Here is a 25,623-nt window from a genome sequence, read left to right as displayed (position 1 = left end):
TAAAAATCAAGGGTTACACTTGATTTTTATTTACAACAATACATCACGGATCTTCGATTCGGGAAGGTCATTCATTATTCTAGTTTTATTAAAATAGCAAGAAAATGGTATGATGTGAATGATATGACTATCAACAAACAAAAATTGGTCGAGAAATTCAAAAAAACATATAATTGTTTGTTCTAGAAAGGCAATAAATTTTAATAACAATAAGTAATTCATAAAAAAAAAAAAAAGAGTAATTGACAAAACGCAGTGATATAAAAAAAAATTACATGAAATTGTAAACCTTACGGTAAGTCTCGCAGATATAATTTCTTCCGCTGTAAAAACAAAAATTTCTGTAATATAAATACAGCTGTTTTTAACAAACTGATGTAAAAAAAATTTAAGACACTACATTTCTATTATCAAAATTTGTTATTAATTTAAAATTTTGTTTAAAAAAAATACATGTTAAATACTCTTACCGCCCCGATTTCATTTGTATGTAATATGTATCACATTTACAGAAATAATACAATTCTTATGATTATTCATTGTTTAATAAATAAAATCGGGCCGGAAAGAGTATAACTTGACACGTGGGATAAAATTTAAAAAAAATATATATTTTTCTTAATGATACTTGATATATGATATATTTCTTAATGGTATATTTGAATGATAGCTATCAATATCATAAATAATAATTTATTATACACATTTTTTTGTTTAATAGATTACTGAAGGTGAAATTACTGTCCCTGGATGTGAGAAGAGGAAAGCTTCAGAAGATGCTGACGTTAATAAAGATCTTAAAAAGGTAATAATATCTTTTGTGATTTATAATCATGTACGTATATTCTATGCTAACTTGAAAATCCTTATTAATATGTCTTTTTCAGACTTGAATAGGTGTAGAAATCCTTTGGGTAAGCCCAATCGTGACATCACTTAAGCAGAGAACTACCGTCCGATTGCTTTAACATGCACCCCTTGAAAGGTGATTGAGAAGATGATAAATAAGAGACTGATATGGCATCTGGAAAGAATTAAATTCTTCTCCCAATACCAATACGGCTTCAGAGAAAAAAAGAGACTATGGACTCTTATGGAGACTCCATAAGTATGGAGACATGAGTATGGAGACTCTTATGGAGAAAAAAGTATCTATTCAGACGAATATGTGTCATTTGCCTATAAGGAACATCTCCTTGGAGTAACCTTACACATTGAAAAGGCCTATGAGATGGTTTGGAGAAAGATGATATTAGTTTTCTTACTACAGAACAGTGTTAACGGGAACATGTTAAACGTTTTAGGTAATTTTCTGAGCAAACGGACGATCCGTGTTAGAGCTAAGGGTACTTTCAAAAGCCTTTGAAATTAAAAATGGAGTCCCTCAGAGGTCTGTCCTAAGTGTGCTGCTCTTCTTGGTAGCTATTAGTGGGGTAGCTGATGTAATTACTTTGCCGGTAAAAAAAAGTATCTTTGCTGACGATATCACTATCACCTGTAGATGCAAGTAATTGAAAGTTCCAGGATAATAATGCAGATTTCGCTGAACTCAGTGCAAAGATGGGCACAATGTGTCCAATACCTAAGTATTGGGCACCTAAGTTTTAAATTTGTGTTTTGGTTTGGTTTTTAAATTGTCGGCACCTAAGTTTAGATTTATTTTTTCTCTAGACAGCTCCATGGATACAAGAACATGGTGAAATTAAACTTAGGTGAAGATGAGATAAAGGGAATAAACGAGATTAAACTTCTAGGTGTGACTTTTGATAACAAGCTGACTTTCTCGAGCCACATTAAGTACAATAAGGTTGAATGTCTAAGGAGAATTAACGTCCTTAAACTCATATCATCTTGCAACTGGAGTGCTGACAAGTACGTCATTCTGAACACGTATAGAAGAATTGTTCTGTCGAGGGTAGAATACGGGTCTCTCCTGTATGACTCTGCGAGAGAAAAAAATTAAGGGGCTACTAAACTCCTTGTACAATACCTTCATTCGCATATTAATAGGGGCATTTGACACTACCCCTATACCAAGTTTACTGGCGGAATCCTATAAACTCCCATTACATTACAGGAGGAAATACCAGGCTATCAAGTACGCGATCAGCAAGTCCCGTCTCTCTACCTGCTTACGGAAAACGACCAGGCACGCTCGCACTCTACTACTAGAGGGAAAGAAGTCCTTACCGCAGTCTTTCAACGTCAGACTGCTTCGCTATCTCCAGGAACTAGATCTGCTTGTTCTGAGGATTCTCAGATAGGAAATAGGATATGACGCTCCTTGGTTACGCGCATCTCTAAAGATCGAATGCTTTTTTACCATCTGGAAGGGTCGTAAACGGGACCCATATTACCAGTCTGCTAGAGACAAATTTAGCGAGATGGCCACAAAGTACAACGGGTACACTCACATCTATACAGACGGTTCTGTCTCGGCCGACGGATATGGCTGTTATATACTCCCTGATACCGAGATAATATATAAGCTCAGTACCTATTCCTCTGCGTTCTTTTGCGAGGTCTACGCAATTTACTCCGCCTTGAGAGTTATTGAGACCCGTAGTAACGACTTTTTCCTGGTAATTACCGATTCTATGAGTGTACTTGAGTGAGAGCTTGAGCTGCAGACGATTTGAATCCATCTTCCAAATAATTTATGATACCCTCTCAAGAATAAATAAGACTGTGGGATTGGCATAGCTCCCTGGCCGTCTTGGCATCCTTGGGAACGAACGGGCTGATAAGGCTGCCAAGAGAGCGGCAATAAATGGCTTCCGAGTAGAATTAACATGTGAGAACGACTTCATGAAAACAGTCCATGTTTTCTACTTTCTACAACTAATTTCTCAGTGGAATGTTCTGACTGCTAAGTCCTCCAACGACCTTAGATAGCATTCGGGAGAACATGTTCGAGAAATCTTTATCCCAAACTGTGAGACGTGCAGTGTAAAATGGTCCGTACACTGCTTGCTCATAAATTGCTCAATCCCCGGAACTATTCGACAAAAATTAGATCTGGGTTCAGATAGCCTTTACTAAACCGGAAGGAATGCATAAAAAGACTATTGCGGCTTCTCTCTGGTAGGAGAACGAAGAACGTAATTTAGCGGTTTTGCTTAGTTTGTGTAATTTAGTCTGTGTTTATTGTTTATTATTTACGATCATGTAGTTATATTTAGGTTGCTAATGTGAAACATTTTAACAGCTTTTATTCGCGTCAATTTGTGTATGTTATCACGAATAGGATTGAGTATTATTGTCTTCTATTTTTGAGATGTATCGATCACAAATCGATTATCCACTTATAAAATAAAAAACTTTATAAAATAAAAAACGTAATTATATACTTAACAAAATTAAAAAAATAATTATATATTTTACTGGTAATAGTTATGCTAACTTTTAATTTGTTGACTAATACGAGAAAACAGTTTATTTTAGCCCGTATATAATATAATATATACATTGAATAGATCACTACACTAAATAAATAAATGTTATTTTACGAACAAAAAAAAGAATTACCTTATCGTTTGCCTGAACGGATCAAGGAAAACCGTAATCTAACCTTGATCAGAGAAGCATAAAAATGCAGAATTAATTAAAAAATAAGTAAATCCATGAAAATACTAAAAAAATTATGTAAAACAACTAGAAAAATTTCAAAATTCAGAAGGCGGTAATGAAACTTTTTTGAACGTACATTTATGATCACGTTGAATGGGTTGTAGAAAGAGTTTTTAAAAACGTTTTTAAGCATTATTACCTAAAATTAATAGAGCAACATTGTTTCCGTAAATGAAAATCTTTTAACTTATTTTAAATGAATTGCTCGGGAGATTTATAAAATATTTTAACGGAAACCTTCCTTCCTCGTAAGCCGAAGTATTGTGTTTAGTTATATGAAAACAATTTTGGTTACATGACTGTCTGATTTGATAGCGATATATACTGTTATATTTTAGAATTAAATGAATATTCTTTTTAGGGAAGATTACAAATTTGTAAATATAAACTTTACGGATAAATTAACATTTTTCATTTTTTAAATATCGGTTTAAATGATTCATATTTATGGGCGCCAAACAATGATCTAACAGCCCATTTTTGTACCTTGAAAACCTCGTTTTGATTTTTTTTCAGGTAGCCCCGAAAGAATGATATTTTACTTCAGACTGGAATATAAATATTTAATTATGATGACAAGGTTAGCGTTTTATTAAAGTGCTTGGAAGTAAAACCGTGCGGTTTGATTATGTTGCAAACGAAATCGATTTGATCTTCTAAAGAGAATTTGTCAACCATTAAAAATTCCAAAAATGTGAAGTAAAGTAGGTTTAATATGAGTATATATACGAAATAAAAAGTTAATATGATGCTAGTTTTTATTATAAGTAAATATATTATTTTATTGACAAAACAATGAATAAAAAATACAATTTTATAATAAATCGTTAAAAAAGATTTAATTGGTTTCGCAGTATTTTTTTCTAGTGTAATATTTTTCTAGTGGTCTTGCTTAATTATAGCAATTGGGTTTCTTTCAGTTATAAATGGTTTAAAACCAGTTTCAAATGTAAAGGGTGCATATAAAATAATTTAAAACGTTCCAACAACCTAAAAATAAAATAAACTTTTATAAATAAACAACCACATTATTCGTAATAAAATATAATATGACATATCAAATTTATAACATGAACGTTGTGATGATATTAAGTGTAATTAAATTGATAGATTTAATGTTTAACCATTTTTTATCGATGTGTATAATTTTCTTTACATGAAATGTTTCTGTATACCTTAGAGGCAGCATTTTTTAGATGGGAAGACCCGTGTTTTACATAATGGAGAAGTTAAAATTAACGCCTATTATTACATCCTTTATTATCGTTTAATGGTAGCACCTTCGTGGTATATTAGGTTTTAATGGAAAAATTGGTGGGTGTTATAAATATTCTGTTTTTATTAGTTATTTATTAATATAAAAAGAGTTGGATTTTATACATCTCATTAATTAAATTATGTAAAAAAAATTACATATGCTTTCAGTTGTCAGTGAACTTTTTTATTGTCGGAGAACGGGAAACCTTTCGTAGACACCATGTGTCTCGTACCCCGTAGTAATGTGGGACTCTCCCTTGCGGACATACCCGTAAAACCCCTCCCTCTCTACAACGTGTGATGCTGGGCCCACCCTACGGTATTATCACGGCACCCCATGTGTTTTGTCTCCATCCGCGCCTCCATTGCTGGCCCCATGCCTCGATTTTTTTTTCTGAAACTAAATGCTACATAAACTTTTTTTTCTCTTATATGTTAAAAAGAATAATGAATTTTACTTTTAAATCGAATTTTGTTTTTATATTTGTTTTCTTGATGATATATAAATGCGAAAAAATTTCTCATAGGGTACCTCTTTGTTCAAATAACTGCCTAAGTGCATCTTCCATTATTCAGAATTTATGCCGCTGGATTAATGCTGCTGGAATATCTTTAAATGAAGTCCTTGTTAGTTTGCTCAATATATATTTTATTTATATCTAATTTATAACCCATTTAGATACATTTTCACTTATTTAAATATTATATTATTAGTAACTTATCTCACATTGTTGAGTTTCAAAATGGTGTACATGTACAATATTTATCTTTAAAAGAGTATTCTGTTCATATTTGGTTTCACATAAGTTACATATTTTACTGTTTGATTTACACTAATAATAGTATTATAAAGGCAAAATACGAGGGTTATTTTTTTTAAGGTCCGATCGGTCACGAAATTAAAACCACAGTGAATTTGTAATAAATACTTACATAGTTACGCTATTTTTCTACATAGTCGCCACTCCGATTTAAACATTAGTCGTAGCGTGTTACCAACTTTCCAATACCCTCGTCATAGAACGGAGTCGCCTGTGTTTTCAGCCATGTTTCTACGCTGGTCTGCAGCTCGATGTCTGTGCCAAAATGTTGTCTTCCTAGCCAGCGTTTCATGTGAGCAAAGAGGTGAAAATTGGATGGAGCCAAGTCCGGGCTGTATGGTGGGTGATCAAACACTTCCCAACGAAAACGCTGCAGGAGCTTCTTTGTTACAGCTGCAGTGTGCGGTCGAGCATTGTCATGGAGAAAGACAATGCCTAATGACAACATTCCACTCCGCTTATTCTGAATTGCCCTTCGTAGATGTTGACGAGTCACACAGTATGAGGCTGCAGTGATGGTCGTGCCACGTTCCATGAATTTCACCACGGGAACTTCATTCCGGTCCCAGAACACAGTAGCCATACACTTTCTGTTGGAGAAGGTTCGCTTGAACTTCTTTGGTTTACTGGGAGAATGAGAATGCATCCACTGTTTGGATTGCTCTTTTGTTTCTTCAGTTTCGAAATGGACCCATGTCTCGTCCCCTGTGACAATTTTGTTCAAAAAATCTTCTCCTTCATTGTGGTAGCGCTGGAGAAACGTTAGGGAGGCGTCTATTCTCATTATTTTATGATGGTCGGACAGCATCTTGGGAACCATTTCGCACACAGTTTACGGTACTGAAGTCTCTCACTCATAGTGGTGTAGAGAGCTGACCTTGATATTTCAGGAACGAATCACTCAATACAGAAATTGTGAACCGACGATTTTCTCGAATTGCCTCATCCACTCTCTCAACGAGATCATCGGTTGACATTCGCTTCCTTCCCTGACCGCTTGCATCATGTACGTCCTGCTTTAAAGTTCCTGCACCATTGTCGCACTTTGCTGTCACTCATTGAATTTTCACCGTACACATTACTTATTCGTCGATAATTTCAACTGCATTTCATCCCTCAGTCTGAAGAATTCGAATTACCGCATGCACTTCACACTTGGCGGGAGATACTATTGTTGTAGACATGTTTATGTGCTAGCTGTGTGTTCAGAACTAAACGAAGTAACACGGCGTGATTGAAGGCCATACTAGAGACGCTGCGCAACACATATGCGCAGAGGTTCATCAGATTTTTGTGCGGGTCTTTATTTCGCGACCGATCGGACCTTGAAAAAACAATAACCCTCGTATATAATATAAAACAGTTGCTGAACTGAACTAGATTAACAAATTTATATGCTAAGTAAGAAGAAAAGAGTGGCATAGTTTATTTATCATTAATAGGGAGGACATGAAACTGAACACCTTTTAATGAATAATTTTAGTTTTCATTGAATGTTAACAAACGAAATTAAAATCTTTTACACTCATAAAAGTATTTTTTGTTTAATTTCGTCGATAATAAAACTTATAAAGTTACAGTGATGGTTCTATATGTTTATTAACATTTATTTTATTTTACTGTTGAAATTATTTTAAAAAAGTATCCCCCTTCGTATTTACGTACCTTATCTTTATATTTCCCCTTGTATTTTGTACGAATAGACTACCAAAGGATTCCGCAATCTTTCTTTCCAAAATTTCTTCATCTGTTCTGATTTCATCTTTTATCTTATTCAATCCATTTCCTATAACTGGGCTGTTTCTATTTCACAGGTATTTTGAAATTGTACGTTATGCTTTCCAAGTGTATTAATAGACATTAAATTAAAATTATGATTCTGGAGTAATGAAGTATGCGTAAATTAGGTTAAGTGAAATAACGTGCAGTTAGTATATTGGTTAATGTAAATTTAAAAATAAATAATAATAAACCAGTTAAAATAAAGAAAAGTGAATAAGTAAAAAATTAAACTATAAATAACATTTTGTTTTAGTAGAAGTGCTATTTTACGTCGTTATTAAAACAGTAGAAGCACGATGGCACCGGTGTGTTCAAATTGTGCTTCACTTCATAGTTTTACAAATGTTGTCCTTTAACGGAATTAGTATTAATGGAGTAAGAATTTATTTTTAAAGGTGATTAACGTCGATGTTATATCTATTTATTTTCATAGGTAGTATTCCGCAATAAAGATTAACTAGCAGTGAAAATTGGCGCGTGGTAGATGTTCATTCGTAAGGAGTCGATAAAGCTGTGCGTGTGCTACGCGTTGGGTCTTAAAACAGAGAATATTGTATCGGAGCAGAAGCTGCTTATACAGTTCACCGCTTCATATTTCATATTTGTATATGTTATGTTACAGGAGTTGATAAAACTGCTTGTTCATGTTGAGCGTTATAGTGTTAACTTCCTGCTCTGATTTGCATCTGCTCTTTTGTCGAAGCGGTAACAATATAGCAGCGCTGTTTTTGTGCCATTACTAGTCGTGACACCTCTAACCTAACCGAGCCTTTTAAGTTTTACTTTTTACATGTAGTAGTTCCTGATAACGTGCAATATCGTAATCGTAATGCCAAGCTCTTTAATATTTTAAATTCCTTTGTATATAACTGATGTGTGCAGAACAATATTAATTTATTCAATAATAAAATGATTTTCAGGATGTTTTATGTATTTTTTTACTAAATTTTTCTACTACTTTCTATCTACTATCTTTGTATCTAAATTGGTTACACATACTTATTAAATATGAGAATTTTTCGAATGCTTAAAGGTTGGTTGAATATTATGTAAGATTTTTATATGACTTCAAAGCAGGAGTCGGATATCTATCTTCAGACGCTTGTAACACTTTCATTTATCCTTAATAAATAAATATTTTAATATTTACATGGCACTTGCTTATAGACTGAAAAAGTGTCTATTAATCGCTAGTTCATTTTTTTTAATTATATAAAAAGCTCTGTACAGAGAAAACTGAAAAAGATATGTAAAAATCTCTGTACAAACAAAACTGAAAAAGACACGCTGTTGTTTTAAATTAACACTTTGATGGTTTAATAGTTCTATTGATTTAATTAAATTTTTTCTCCGATTATTTTTATTTTTTTGCAATAACGGTAACGTGGCAAAGTCTCCTTTACGTTATGCAGTACTTAGTAAAATATGTTTCTCGTTATCAATAGTCTTTTAGCACTTTGTTGCAGCCCTATTCTATTTTTCACTCGACCTCTATTTTCGAGTGTCAAATTTTTAAAATTTTCTTTTTTCATAGCGAAAACATTTCTGGGTCATCCATTGCCTTGCTATGCATTAAATAATTAGTTTTTTCCCCAAAAGATAAATATTATATTATAATCATTTAAGGTTTCTAAGCGATTTGTATTGTAATTCGATTGCAAATGTGGTTCATGTATTTCTTAACTCGCGTTTTTTATTACGTTTTCGCGTTTTTTATTGAAGATCTTAATCGCTCCATCTCTTCATATCCAATTCTATCCTTTTTTAATTCTCGTTAATTTATTAATAATTATATTGCTTTTCATTTTCACTGTATTAATTCTTAATTTGAGATTTCTTCCAAATCATTAAAATCTTTAAGAATTTATTTATCAATTTCCATGTTTTTGTTATTGTTATATTTTATTTCATTATCTATTCTTCTCCTATTCATTCATATAATTTCAGTAGAACAATAAAATGTATTTTTTAAATCCTTACCGTTTTTAATATTAGTTAACAAATAAAATCGATTTTTCGTTTCCGATGCGCTGTAAAAAACACACTGATTTCCAGATTAGAACCCACTACATACTACATACGTTCGATTAACGAGTAGACTACACAGGTTTCAACTTACCGCTGTGAATCACTTTGTAAGTGCATATTAAAAAAAATATATACACCACTACATAATTGACATAACTTCAAATTGAGGTTTTACTGTTTATAGTTGACCTTAAATTGACCGTAACTGAACAACTACGCCAATTTTCATAAAATGTTCAGGTGCACAACTTCAAATACACTACGACAGCATACCTAAATATCAATGAAATTGATCAACTTTTTTTTAGAGATTTTCGAGACACAATTTTATACATAGGTATTTTGGTGCTATTCTTCCTCAAAATGTAAAAAAAAATCAGTTTCACCCCTCAATACCTTCGTGGGACCAAAAGAATTACTCTACTTCCAAAAGTCAGTAATAATTTTACGGTAATTTATAATTTTTTGTTCTTATCCTTTGAGTAAACTATTGTCGCTAAAATCGGTTCTCTTCTGTTATTTTTCACCGTAAAAATTTTCTCCAAGTAATTTATTCCATAATCTTAAATAATTCTAAATATAAAATAACTGCTAATTATGATTAAACGGGCGTTTTAGTGCATTTATGCTTTGTAGAAATTTTTTTAAATGTTAAAGATTGTTAATTATTTAACTGCTGGAAAATGATTAAAACATAAAAAATATATTCTTTGTTTAATGATTTTTTAAAAGCTTACTTGATAAATAATGATGCTTTTATTCTCTCTATTCCCCTTTGAATACGAAATTCGTTCTTTTCATTGCAATGCAACAGGTCACTACAATTCTCTTTATTAAAACAGTGAGTTTTTTGTTTAATATTTTGTACTTATTACTGCAGTTATTGAAGGAACATATCATCCATCTTTATCCGATTATTTTTTTTTTATTGAATTAATCAAACTGTGTAAACTGTTAGTTTTGAATGGCTGATGAAAAGTCTTGAACAATGTAGAATTTTATAATACGTCATAAATTTTTAAACTCTTGTACTTATGCTACTTATACAAGATACAACAATGCTATTTATTTTTATTTTTTTCATTGAATTCAAGTTGTATTTTTTTTGTTAATCATTTAAATATTTAGCTTTAATTTTCAAGATATATTTAAAATTTTTAAAAGTGTGTGCCTTTTAAAAATTTTACAACAGTATTATTATGAAAAATCTTTGTCAGCCGAAAAAAGTCAGTGATATCCAGTCGTAGTTCATCTTTAGTTATAATTTTAATTAAAAAATTTGAATTTTCCCTAGTTAAATTAAATTTATATAGCTAGTTTAGGTTAATTACACAAAAATAAAAGCTTAATTAAGAAATTCATAAAAACAAAAAGTTATAAGCTTCAAACATGCCAAGACACGTATATATGCACGTAGATACTACGGATGTCCGATTGGTACCCCCTATTTTTTGATTGATTACCATATTTTCCTTCTTGCAGAACAGCCCCGTAGGTACGATACCAAAAAAAGTAAAAAAAAAGAATATGGTATCTGTTGGGACAATTTTTCAAATAAAAATGTGTTTCTGATTAATTAATAATTGTGAAACGAATAATTATAAATAAACTATGTCCATAGGTTAGATAAGGTTATTTTTATATGGTCTACCTTTATGACTATATGGTGTATTTATTTATGGTGTATTTTTAAAACTCTTTATATGGTGTACGAAGTAAAACAATATATATGATGCATTATTTTACAACAGAGAAGGAAATATTAATTTGCTAATTTATTTATTTTATTTCAGTATTTTATTATGTCTATTAACGTATATAAAGTAAATGAGGTACAATAAGATTCCGGTCAACACCGCTTTCTCTAAGATTATTAATGTCCACTCTGAGGACTGTGTAAACAGGGAAAAGTGTTACTTATATATGGCCTCTAAAAAATATCTAATCCTTCAACTCATATTTGAATTTATTTAAACCACAAAATAGTTGCTAATAACTTTGGTAGTTGAGGCGAATTAAATAAAGTCTACAAGTAGAGCGATCAGATTAAAAAATTTACTTTTTTATATATAAACGTATAATTGGCTCGATGAAAGACGGCAGTGGGAACTACTCCACTCATTTTCCTTATGAACCCTAGCACGGGATACTTTGTTGTATCTGGGAATAGTTATGTATTTCTCTAAAGTGACTTGTGATTTGTATGAAGTCCCCTGCAACTATTACAGTTATTGTACTTAACATATTATACGTGATATAGTTAGCAATATAACTTTTGAAATTGCAATTTTATAAAATAATCTGAAACAACCTTCCTTGTTTTAGATTGATATTTTAATTAAAAAATAAATAAATAAACAATACCAAAAACCAAGAAATAATAAATATTTATAAAATAAGTATCTAAATTAAATTGACTAAAAATGAATTACTATGTAATTTTTATATATGTACATAAATACTTGTTAATTTTTTTTTTAATTCGCATTAATTTTGCGATTATGTTGCGGTTTAAATAGATTAAATTATAAGGATTAGATACTTACTCTCTTTTGTCCGTTTTAATAATTTCCCGATCGGTAACAATACTATTTTTCATGATTTTATTATAGCTCGTTTTAAGCGCATTTGAGACAGCCTAGAAGGATCAGAACGAATGAAAACCCGCCTTGCATGCTAATGTTAACTTAGTTTGCAAGTCATCTCTTGCTCTAATTTAAATAATAAAATCTTAAATTCATAAAAATAACGAATATACCGTCCTATTTACTAAAATAATTAACCGTAAAATCTTTGTCTCATATCAAATAGTCAGTTTTTTAATTGTTCATCATTTTATTACGGAGTTAGTAATCTGCATGCATTTAATTTTATAATATTTTTCATGATTATTATTATTCATGATATTTGTGAGTGATGCGTGAATAATTGAAATTGATAGGCAGCGTACCTGGACTATATCTACATCTACGTATATGTAGATCAGGTGTAGTCCAGGTGTATAGTGTATAGATGATATAGTGTAGTGCTCGATGCAGGCTGCAACTAAACACAGTCTGCTAAAATTCAATAGGGGAGACTGATTTTTCAGTTGGTAATAATTATCTTGTATTATTACTATTCACTTGTTGATCGGTTAATTTTTTTTATCTCGTAGTGGGTAGAATGTCGTTTACTTAAACAAAACAAGAACGAGTAGTTTTTGTGGTCGGTGGAAAAATAATAATGATACTGCTCCTTCCGTAAAGAATTTCATGCTATTTCATAATTTTCTACTACCGACCCTTGTACGTTCACATAAGCATTATTCTATTAGATCCAATACATTTTAATTAAACCAACAGTTCCTGTGGTTTAATACCTTGAAATTGGTAATAATATTTTTATTATCAATTTTTTTGGTAATTTGTACGACCATTTAAGTAATTTGACGTATAAATATATCGATTTTTATTTTTGAAGTTACATGTTTTGACTCTAATAGATTTTTTTACATACGAAAACCTAACAGTTAGGCCAATGTAAGATTTTAAATAATTACTTTCAATTCAATTATATGTTTAATTTTAGTATTATTATTGCTTTTGTTTTAATACTAGTTATGAGGATTGTTATTATATATTATAATACTAAGTGGATTTACTCAGGTGAAATGGGTATTCAGTACTAATCATGGGACTGGATCGTATTGGCCGCCCTAGAGGCTCATAATCCGTTATGATTGCTGTCTTGCTGTCAGTTGCCCGTTTGTATTCTACAATGATGTACCCATTTTGCACTGTCTGTATGTTAACTCTGTAATCTCTGTCTTAAAGGATTACAATTACTAACTTAACACCTACCTCCTTTCCGTTCGTCATTCGGATCCTTTGAAGAAGGGCGACAAAGTGATGGATCATGTAGAATTAGTTAATCTTACTTGTCCCTAGTTTATATTTCTGTATTTTTTCCCCAGGTTTTTAGTTTAACTTTTATTTAATTGCATAATTCGTATTATTAATTTATAATTATGTGTAGAATTAATATTAGTTCGGTTTATCCTGTTTAATTAATTTTTATTTTAATTAAAACTATTTTACTTATATTTTATTATCATATGGAATTTCTCTACTAATTTCATGTAATTGAATACAGTTTTAATTAAAATTTACTTGGTAAAAGAGCATTAAAATAGTTAATAAATTTTATATGTCGATGTAATGTAATTTATTAGACAAATAATTCACAAAGGATGTGTTGTATTTTTAAAAATTTTTTTTACGAATTTTACGTGGGTTGTTAACAAGAAATAATAAAAAGATACTTTATTTATTTACATATTCAATATTGATCATATTAAATTTCAAAATTGGAACAAAGCTCGCGTAATATGTCGCGTTAATTTCCATAATTTTTAATATATAAGCATACGAAAAAAATATACTCCTTTATATAAAACGGAATACATGGAAACTAAACACCGAAAGGAAAAATACATGAAGGCAAATACGGCAACATCAAAAGAGCAGACAACTTTAAGTATACGAAAATGGATACAATCTCACGGTTGGATAAAACAGCAAACATAGAACTCGTTAAAAAATTGGACCGAGCATATGCAATTATCTAACACAGGTACAACAACCGCAGCATATCCTACAAAGCCAAAAATCAGACTTTACAACTCGTTCATTTAACCGGAAAGGCTACGCGCATCGGAATGCCTAAAACTCAACAAAAAAAAAAAAAAAAGGTAAATACTCAGGAAAATATTAGGACCAAAGAAAATAGAAGACTGTATCTGGAAAATACGGACGAACGAAGCCTAAACAAAAACACAGAAACCTTCACAGACACCATGCGGATGAGACGGGCAAAATACGGACACCTCAAAAGAATGGATGACGACAGATTGACCAAAAGGATGTTCAACCACCTTAAAAGGATGAAAACAACAACCTACAGGGTTAAAGGAACGCAAAAAGGAAATGAAGATTACAGAAGACATTATACAAGATACAGATAAATTCAGGAAAATAATCGACAGATTTAAAACTTCAAAGAGAAAGATCACAAACCTGACGAACAGAAGAGGAATTATAATGAAAAGATGAAAAAGATCTGAGAAGCAAAGAAGAACAAACTGAATATCAAGCAACGAGTTCCCCGCGGTCCAAAGAAGACCAAAACGTATATAATTGAAAATGAATGAATGAATATATATATATATATATGTATTATATATAAGTAAAGTAAAGCTTCACATAACATGAATTTATACATAGCGAAGCGTTTTAATTGATGTATTACATTGTATCAACAAAAGTTTTGGCAGCGCAAACGTTATTTGATAAAATAAAGTAGTGATTAAAAATCTCTCTAAAAGTAGAGATTAGAATCAAAATTAGAAAAAATAATATTTATCCAGATGCTCTATCAGAGAGAAATACATTCACAGAATAATAATATTTTCTAGGAGGAAAAAGTTACTTTTTATACAAATATTTTTTAACGATTTTTGGTGAGGTCTGGTCGTTGAAAGAGATCGGAAGCTTTATTACAACAGCAAAACGCGTTGCATTTTCAAACTTTGATATTCTGTATTTAGTTATAGTTCGTTTACGTCGCGTACTTTTATCCATGAAACTAAAAATTTGAATTGAATTTTAGTATAAATCTGTATATTAGTCTTTACATACATTTCAATTTTAAAAATATAAATAGCTCGTTAGATTAGTGTCCTGTTTTCTAAAATAAGCCTCACAGTACCCTCTACTTCAGTTAGTTTATTTACCCTCAATATCTTCTTTTGAATCTGAACAATTTTGTAACTCTTTGCTGAATTTTCCTAAAACTTAATTTCACATGTTATTAAGGAATATATGTACTCGTAGTATATTCTTATAAATGTTTTGTATATCTACAATTTTGCCTAACACAAGAATTATAGAGTATTTTTGTTTAATGCTTTTACTATGTGAGCCAGTTAGGATGATTAATCACGGCGTTATTAATTATTTAAGGGTACAGTAAGTGACGTTATCTATAAAATTCGAAATAAATGATCCAATTGAATGCGTTCTGCTACATTAATTTAAATAAAACTAAATATATGAATGAAGTTTCAGTAATAATATAAAATTAATTGCCTAAGTTAAGAAAAAGTGTAATTTCGATCTGAATATGATGGAGCGCTGAAGGATTTAAATATGCGTAAATAAGCACTCGATTACTATGCTGCCTGGAAGAAGTTTTATTTATTAATATCAATTTTTTTCTTTCCAATTTTTGTACTGATAAATGTGAGGATGAAATTTTGTATTCTTTGTTTTTATTTTCCTTTTTTTTTGAAGATAAATTAAGAAGTAGAACTTGAATTCTATTGTCAAATCTTTTTATAAGACCTTTTTGATTAATTCTTAAAATAAAACAGTTTTTTTTATTACAAAAAAGAAAATAAGAAAAAAATCAATAAGATTTATTAACATTTTTTGGCACCCTCCAACTTAAGATAACTTGTTTTCTGGCGACAGTCGCTGGAAAAAAGAAAAGAAAATATTCAGAGTTTCAAAAAGAAACGAAACTAATTTCAGGATATAAGTAAAAATAAAGAAAAAAGTTGGTATAAACATGGATCCAGAACGCTTCGTTTTATTTTAATTATAAGCTTGCAAAATATTTTGACCTGATCTCTGCCACAACCGTAAAATGAAAGCATACTGAAATTCTTGGAACTTATAGAAATAACGTGATATTTTCATGTGATTTTTGACATGAAAAATTCAATAAACAATTACCGGAACAACACCTTGGAGATGCCAAAAAATGTTAATAAATCCTATTATAATCTTTTTCCCCGTTTTTGTACCACAAAACTGTTGGTTTTATTTTTACAATTATTCATAAAGGTCTTGTAAAAAATTAACAGAATTCAAATTTACTTTTTAGTTTGATCTCCATCAAAAAAAAAAAACGAAAGGAAAATAAAAGAGAAATAATATAAAATTTCATCCTCAAATTTTACATTAAAATATAATATTATAATTTATAACATAAAATAAAGCCACTGTATTTTCACTTGTTTTTACACTTATCGACATGTATGTTACTCAGTTGAATCAATGATTATTAAATTAAAAGAAGCTGTAATTTAAAACAATACTTTAATAATTTGTCTGTATTAAAAAAAAAAAAAAAAATGTTAAATTTTATTTAACAATCATAGTGTTTTCACAAAAAAATATTGGATAACTAATACCGGAATTGAATTAGAAATCCCAGCGTATTATTAAAAGACGTCATGTTAAAAAGAAAACGATCGCAGTAATTTATTTATCACTATATTGCGTTACCAGATTCATTTCAACAATGTTTTATAAACATTTCAACAATTGTTTAATAAACCAATCGTTAGTTTTTAAGCTTATTTTTGCCATCTAGCTACTAAACTTTTAATATGTAAGCATACGTGAGCAGAAATACTTAACAAATCCTAAATATTAGGTTACATGTTCTTCCTAAATAATTAAAGAAAATCTACTAGTAATTCTTAATATCCTAAATTTCTTTTATTATCTTTGAGACACGAGATTATAATCTTGCTATCGAAACATGTAGAATTTAAAAATATTTAACATGAGTCTTATAACAATATAAATTAAATTACATATATTACTAGGAAGATATAATGGAATAACACAATCATTCTCTATTTTCCATCATTAATAAAAAATAAGTCATTATTTTTCAAAGTGATCGGTTAAGAAATAATCAGAAGATTGTCATTAAATTATATTAAAATATCTAACAAGAAAAAAAGATTTTAAGTAGAGTTAGAAAATCAATTAAAATAATGAAAATCTACTCGGTATCAGTTATCCAGAGTAAGAGATGTAATTTTAATCCACTAATCCAGTTTTTTTTTTGACTTTCCCAAACAATGAAGTCTTCCCTTAGAAAACTTACTTTGTGTTTGCGTGTGTGTGAATGGGTACTGAAAGAGGTGATTTTTTTTAACTACGTATGGAATACCCGGTGCTATGTACGGGTACTGCTGTTAAAATTCTTTTCGAAACATTTATTAATACTCGTAGTTGTAAGAAAAAAAGCCTTGGATGGGGAGGTGTGGTCACTCCCATTTGATCGTCTTAAAGCGGGATCGAGTTAGATAAGAGGAACCATTAATGTTAGTGCTGTAGTGGTGATGGATGTTCTAGCCTGATATAGAAGCTTACATGTTTACTTGAAGCGTTAGAAATTCTCATTGTAACGTTTTTTTTCTTACACGCCCTCTACTGTAAACGTCACACTGAGTAATTACGTCATTAAATTATCAAGGACAAGCTCTTCCCGCTTATTGTACGTTATAAATAATTCGATAAATCGATGTGTTTGTATCAGAGTAAAGGCGCAGCAATGGTTATTATTATGTAGTATCGAATGGAAGTACTATTATAAAGCGTAGTACAGTCGCTTTCATTGCTCGTATACGTTTCGATTATGTGTAAACCTTACTATACAACCGTAGATTATCAAAATTATTACAGCAGTTGAAATCGTAATCATATAAAAATATTTTTTACACTAGGAAAAAAACCATTTTTTTACGTAGTTGGACTAGTAGTTAATAAATTAAAAGAAGCTGTAATTTTAATAAATTTTCTATTTTATCTTTACTCGTTACATGTATTAAAACAATAGTATATTAGTCTTTCTATTAAAAGAAAGAGTTAATTTTTATGTAATAACCGTAATGTTTTCACGACAAATATTGTATAAGTAATATCGGAATTAAATTCGAAATGTTGGCATAGTATCAAAAGACGTCATGTTAAAAAGAAAACATTTGCGGTAGTTATTTGTGTCTAGATTACATCTTCAGATTCATTTCAACAAGGGAAGTTTAATAAACCTTTTTTTTAAGCTTGCCATCTGTCTGGTCAACCTCTTTACCGTGTAAGCGCGTACATGCACAGAAATACTTTTTATAAATCATAAATATTAGATTCAATGTTCTTCCTAAATAATAATTAAAGAAAACTAGATAATCTGTTAGTAATTTTTAAAAGTACAACGAACAGCTGTATTCTTAATCAGATAGCTCTAATGTTGCGTTACGTGTTATGCCTTTATTTACTAAAATATAGATGTACATGGAATGTTTTTCCATTAGCAGCAGGAGCTGCAGGAAAGTCGTAGTGAAAACAGATAACATAAACGGTAAACAATAATAAAAGTGTTTTCAAAGAGATACATTATTAATTAAAATTGTATTTTGTAATACTGATCCGGTTATACAATCAACTCGCTATTGCAATTCAGTTTTTTTCTAACTCCATTTTATTGCAGTCAGAAATCGTACTGCGTACAAAATAATAGAAATAAGTTTAATTGTTAATGGGTTGCTAATGGAACAATAAGTCTTAATTATCTTCTGTTCAAGACGAGTTACATCTTAGAAATATCAAGATTCTTGTTTTTAGTTAAGGATATAATTGGAGGTTATGTAATTAGTAATTTTTCATAAATTGATTACATTTAATGGTTTTTTTCTATGAGTTTGAAACTAACTAATAAGAAAAAATGTGTTACTTTCTTTCGTTACATGTGGTAGTTTAAAGCGTTTACACGAACTAAGCGCTCGATTATATCGAATTACTAAAAGAATAACCTCGGAGTTTTAATCATTAAATATTTCAGTTATAATAGTATAACGATTTTAATCCTGTTTATTATTTTTTTTTCAACTTTTTCAAATTACGGTTTTCTTTGATTAGCTTTTTGAATGAAATAGTTATACTTCGGTAGCAACTTTTCATTTATAAGAAAATGAATTACATAAGAATTCAGTGAAGCTATGAAGTTATAACTCTGTAAATTAAACACCAATATAGTTTTTTCTTTTTTTATTTGATAAAGTTTCTTAATTATATTTCTGAACTGAATTTAATCTATTTTAAGCGTTGTTTACTTAACTAAACCTTCTACTGTAGTCACAGTTTTAGTATATATAATTTACTCTGTATAATATTTTTTTTGTTTTACGAGCAGAGTAGTTGCTTTCGCTAGTAACGCTTATGGATACAATTAGGAAGGCCAATTAATTGATTTTTTTTTAAAATGAATAGATATATTCAATGAAGTAATTTTATGAATCGGATTTATTGGTGAATGGAATACGTAGTAAAGATTCTAGAAGTTCTTTCAATATTATGTAATATCTTGTTTACCAGACGTTAAAAGCTGGTATAACTTCTACCAATAGAATAGAGAAGGATCTGTTACATTGACACACGCTATAAGATTCTGTTTGTACGCAACCCCTCCGCGCCATCAGATACAAAGATGCACAGGATCTTCGTTCCTGGAATCCTTAGCGTGGAAAGACGTATTAAACGCCAAGTTACCTATAGCGAAGAAGAAGGGAAAGGATTAAACTGAAGGATACAATATGGCGATGAAAAAGGATTACCTAAATATAAGGATCTATAAGCCAGTTAACCGTCTTGTCTAGAACTGAATGAATTTTATACATTTATTCTGTTGAACATCAGTCTTCATAAGAAACTTCTTTTCTTTTTTAATCTGTATCAAACAGAGCTTCTTCTCCAGGAATAAAGGTTTGCGTATGAGATTAAGAAATATATTTTCGTGGTGATTACACGATCCTTACAACATGAAAAATTTCTATAAAGCGCATTGTAATTTGATAATAATAGAAATATTCTGAATGATTTTCTCTTTCAGTTCAAATTTAAGATTTTCGGATTAATAGAAGTGTATAAGATGGGATTCATCTTACAGGAACCTCACCCGATAGTTCGATGTTATTATAATTTCCTGATAAGAAAACATTCCCCGGATGATCCTACCGAGGACGCTACTTTTTTATTGGCTATTAGAAAATGTGTATCGGAAACGATCGATTGCCGGGTTAATATGATTAAATTCTAAATTTTTATAATAAAACCGATAAATAATACTTATAAATTATATCGGGTATACTCTTGACGGAAACAAAACTTTTTATATTTAATTACCATCTAATTTTTCCTTTACGGGTAATTTTATATTATAATATATTTAATATATTATAATATAATATAATAATATATTATAAATAATATATTTATTATATAAATTATATTATATAAATTATATATATTTATAATTTATTATATAAATTTCACCTAAATACAAAATATTAAAACCAAATAAGACTAAATTCTAAAAAAATTAACTTGAACCTGAGGAATAACCGCAAATGCTGGCACAACATTTTTTGGTTCTAAAAAATATAACTTAAATTAAAAAACCTTAACACTGAAAATAAAAATTAACCATTAAGGATATTTAACCTAACAAAAATTTACATGCGTTATAAATTTAAAGCCAAATTTTAAAACAAAAATCAAATTTTTTTCAAAACTATATTTAAAGGGGACCTTAACTAAAAAATTATAAGCAACAAATTAAACAAATTACATTTAAAAAAGGATCTCCTCCCTTGTGCAAATATAACTTCAAGTCACCCCTAACTGAAGTTAAATAAATTATAGCTTAAACCAGTAATAAAATCAAAAGCTAATAATTTAAAAAAAAGAAATATTAAATAAAGCTACCCCTAACATTATGATAAAAATGTGTTTTTAAAAATTGTGTTTTTATTATAAGAGGATATAACTTTATTTATTAAGTTTTCCATTCGAAGTTTGTTACTGGTGCAAAAATTGCTTAAATTCTCTTCAAGAATTTTTTATCTTCCGTTGTGTTAAGATTAGGGTTTGTTTGGCAAGTGGTGGCGTATGAGCTGTGCGAACTCTTACTTGACACGATCCAATAACTGTGGAGAATTTCAATCTGCAGACAGGAATATAGAGAGCAAATCTTCATCTATAACCGTAGTTAAGAATACTCGACTCCAAAATTTTGCCTTCACCTAAGTTCCTAAGTTCCACCTGTTTCCGATATATTACACTTCATTCAGTAGCTAATCATAAATGCACTTCGTAAAAAAAAAAGCTGGTTTTTTATCTTTTCTTAACTATGCATACTTTTAGTACTACATTTAGTGGATGATGACATCAATTGACAATTATTTTTATGTCTAAGAATCATTACCACGTATCCAAGATACACAATTAAAAATAATTAATGAAAATTATTAAATTTCTTATCGTCAAGGTAAGCACCAGTTTCTTGACCCGATTTAAATATTAGGAGAGTATTTTCGATAAAATCGTCTCCTCCTCCCGCATTAACTCCTTAATTGCTCAACTCCCTTTAGAAATGGAAGCTTTCAGCCCTTCTGAAGAACCATTGGTCCATGCTTGACTCTTCGTATGGAAAGGGTCGAATTAACACTTATTAACAAATAACAGCCGAATACAAAGGTCAATTATGTAAGTATTAAATCTAGTTATTGGTTATAAAAAAAACGAAACAATGTTTTCACAAAATTATGTAAAGGCAATGTTTTACGTTCGGAGATCTGATGTCCACTGACAAGTTGTTTACCCCCACCACAAACTATTACTGCGATTTTACGGCCCATCCTTTTCAATCCGATACCATTGAACAAACTGTAATTCCTAATTGTGTTTAAGTTATATTTTGAGTAGTTTTTTTTTATATTTTTTTTTGGACACGCTGAATCGACTGAGGTTAAACTTTTTTTATGCTCACAGGTTTAGATGTTTTGCTTATTGTTATTCGGTTATATAATAATCAAGTTACCGACGAATTAACTTGTAAAAAGGATTTACAAGTTGTGTCATTAATATATATGATTCACCATTATGGAATTTTGTAAACATTCTTGAATGTTATAAATCACTGTATAGTCTTTTATGGCTTTATTTTATATTACAATGTAAATTATACAGAATCAATAAATATTCAGGAAGTAATGAGTTCCAGTGAGGTAAAACATAATATTATTTCTACTTGGAAATTAATAATAATAATAATAATAACAAAGTTTTGTGCTATACAGCATACATTAATGTCGGTACAACTTTGTTCAGATCCAGTTTTCTAATTTAAAAATTTTCACAATAAAAACAAATTAAATCAATTCACGTATATTTAAAAATTATTAACATTTATGAAATACAAAAAGGCTTTGCCTGCTTAAGCAAAACTTGATCGCTGGCAATGTGTCGAGTGTTCATGTCATTAGTTATCTTACTTAGAATGTTCCTAAATTTCGTTCTTACATATTTATGAAATAAAAAATCACATTCCTTAACCAATTCTCTATCTTGTGTATGTCATATTTTTTTCATAGTAGATTTATCTGTAATTATTTCGCGAACATTATTGATCCATTTAGAACCGATATAATCATCTCTCTTCTATAAACAGCGAGTTTAGAATCATTTATTACGTATTTATTTCTACAGGAATCTCTCAGTACATGATTATCGTTATTTCTAATGTTAAATTTGTTTTTATATATTTTTACGTAAAGTATAGGTTTTTTAGCATAAAGTTGTCCGAATATATTAAATTCCTTAAATAACTCTATGGTTGGATGTAATCTACGCTTCTTCATAATTGTTTTTATAATATATTTTTGCGTGGCAAACAATTCGTGTATATGCCGCCTCTTAACAGTTCCACTCCATTTGATAATTCCATTTTTCAAAAGAGATTTAAGTTATATTTTAAGCCGTTCATATTTTAGTCTTTTACTTTATTATAAACGATATGTTTCTTATTAAAATTAGTTTTTCGTTTAATAAATAGAAAAAAAAAAACACTTTTTAATTTGTTATAGAATATAATTTTAAGTTAAATTATAATACTTAAACTCTTGATTACTTTAGTTAATCAGAACTATAGACTAATAGTGACGTTCACAATGAATGTAAAATATTTTTTTTTTAATATTCCTTTTGATGTATACTACAATTAATAAATCATAAATTTCATTTATTTTTTTTTTTTTTTTTAATGTAGTAAAAGAATAATTGCGTGTTTTAACTGCAGTAAAAAAAGTTTATATTCAAACGGTAATGAGTATGCTATTAAAAGTAAAAGCAAAGAATTGTAGTTCTATGTTGGCGAGTGAGCCGGGCGAATAATTGAGATAGACATGATGGTGTCGTTTTACGTTCGTATTTAACTTTTGCTAGAGATATACGACCCCTATTGTAAAAATCTTTGTGTGTGTGTGTGTCGTATGAGAGAGAAGTTTTACGCTATATTCACTGCGTAACTAATTCTGTTGCTTTTTTTGTAACGGATATTTAAAACGAAATAATCTTTCTTTCTCTTTCCAAAAGTAATAAGATTATTTTTATAATATAATCTATAATGTAATTAATTAATTTTCCTTTATCATTTACGTTTCTTTTGTTAAGGAACAGGAGTTTTTTTTTTTGTTTATTGACTTAAGGTGACGTTTCATCACTACAGTAAACTACCTCTATATCGCATAAAGTAATGAAAGTGAGTATACTATCGACTAATTTTTTGAGTAAATTTTATCATTTTCTCTTATGTGCAGGCGCAATGAATGTATAATTTTAGTCTCATGACAGAAAGGGACACATTGATTTGTTGCTTTAAGTGAACTTTTCCATTTTTTACGACTGTGATAGTCTGAGAGGTATAAATCAGAGTTCATCTCCGTAACGATTTTCTGTGTAATAAAAGATTTGTGGTAAACAAAAGAACATTTTAAATTTATGTCCGAGTATCGCCTGCATTTTAACGGACTTTACTTGCTGATGGGCTACAGTATGGGCCTGATGAAGACGATGGCGGGAAATAGCTTCATTCCTCAATTTCCTTAACGAGCCTGGCGTGGGGTAACTGTTTACCTCGCATCAGATCATTTACAACCGTTTGTTTACAGTAAGTTTTAATTATACTGTTTATTTGTGCGTAATTGCTTACATTTATTAACATTAATTTGAAAGATTTTTATTTTTGTGTTGCGATAGATTTTTTAATTTAATTTATCTACTTTCAAAACGAACTAGATTTTTTAAAACTAATTTTCGAAAATGCGTTTTATTCGGACAAATTTTTCTTTTCCTCGTACAGCTCGTCGATAAAATTACGTTTGAAAAATTGTCAAATGAGAGCTCACCGTGAGTGGGAATACGTGCTTCGAAGGCCAAATATACTTCAGTTTATATGATATATGTTACTGCTTTTGTTAAACCTTACCTGTTGTGTTACAATAGCAGTCATCGTTGTTGTACGTGACCGTGTCATTTACCTTTTTCCAATATGTTTTTTTTTTTTTTAGGGTAGTTGAAATTTGCGTTATTCTACACAAATATCAGTTGTAATTTTGTTCCAGTTTTTTAATTGATTTCATAGGAGTTTTATATTAAATATCGGATTAAAAAAAGGATACTAAATCGTGATAATTGGTTAATTGTATGTTTTTTGTAATCATTCTGTTCGTTTAGTTTTTAAAATTAAAAATAAATAATTTGATAAAAACTATTTACGTTAGCTATTAACCGTATTTTTAATTCGTACATGCCAGTTCTGTTGCCCATTATTCAAGGGTATTTAAATAAAAAAGAATATAAAGTAAATAGTTGTTTTCAACTGATCGAATAGTTTATAAGCGTTTTCACAGCAATCACCAAAATAATTACTATATTAATTTATACTTTACATGGTTTTTTTTTTTTGTAACTATGCTTTTATGTTTGGTAATTTTTAATAAAAAATAAAAGTAATTAATTAATAGCAATTTTAGGTTAGGCGAGAAGAAATGTTTGAACATCTTATATGTGTATCTTTTTTACGTTGTTCATTTAAATAATCTTTTGGCTTCCCTGTAAAGATTAGATACTTGAAAAGTTTAAAGTTTTTACATTTCCTGTCTTTATAAAAACGTTTAAAAGTTATTTTCACGCTAATTTTCCACATAGTTACATCATATTTGTTATAAATCCAGTCTTATAACTTGATCGCATCGTGTATTATGTTGTGAAATTTAATTTTTTTTTCTTTCTTTCTTTAAACACAGAAAAATTTACTTCTGAGGTATTTTCATAAGAAGTATTGAAAGGTTTGTCAAAAGTAGATTTATTTCAATGGGAAATGTACTTTAATAAGTTAGCATACGATTTCTCCTGTTATGCATGAATATTTA

The 25,623-nt window shown here is 29.6% G+C and overlaps 1 protein-coding gene across 1 annotated transcript in view; it reads left to right on the top strand.

The window, feature by feature from the left end:
* Positions 1-453: 453 nt before the first annotated feature.
* The window catches only part of RluA-2 (RluA pseudouridine synthase 2), a 464,236-nt gene continuing 439,066 nt past the window's right edge, over positions 454-25,623 (top strand). The window contains exons 1-2 of the mRNA XM_075357664.1: positions 454-486; positions 722-805. Of these exons, the coding sequence (XP_075213779.1) occupies positions 454-486; positions 722-805 (117 nt within the window). The remainder of the gene's footprint in view (positions 487-721; positions 806-25,623) is intronic.

This window comes from Lycorma delicatula, chromosome 2 (assembly GCF_047948215.1).
Source record: "Lycorma delicatula isolate Av1 chromosome 2, ASM4794821v1, whole genome shotgun sequence".
Classification (NCBI taxonomy): domain Eukaryota; kingdom Metazoa; phylum Arthropoda; class Insecta; order Hemiptera; family Fulgoridae; genus Lycorma; species Lycorma delicatula.
The sequence above is the reverse complement of the archived record's forward strand: the minus strand, read 5'-3'. Positions and strand labels throughout refer to the sequence as shown.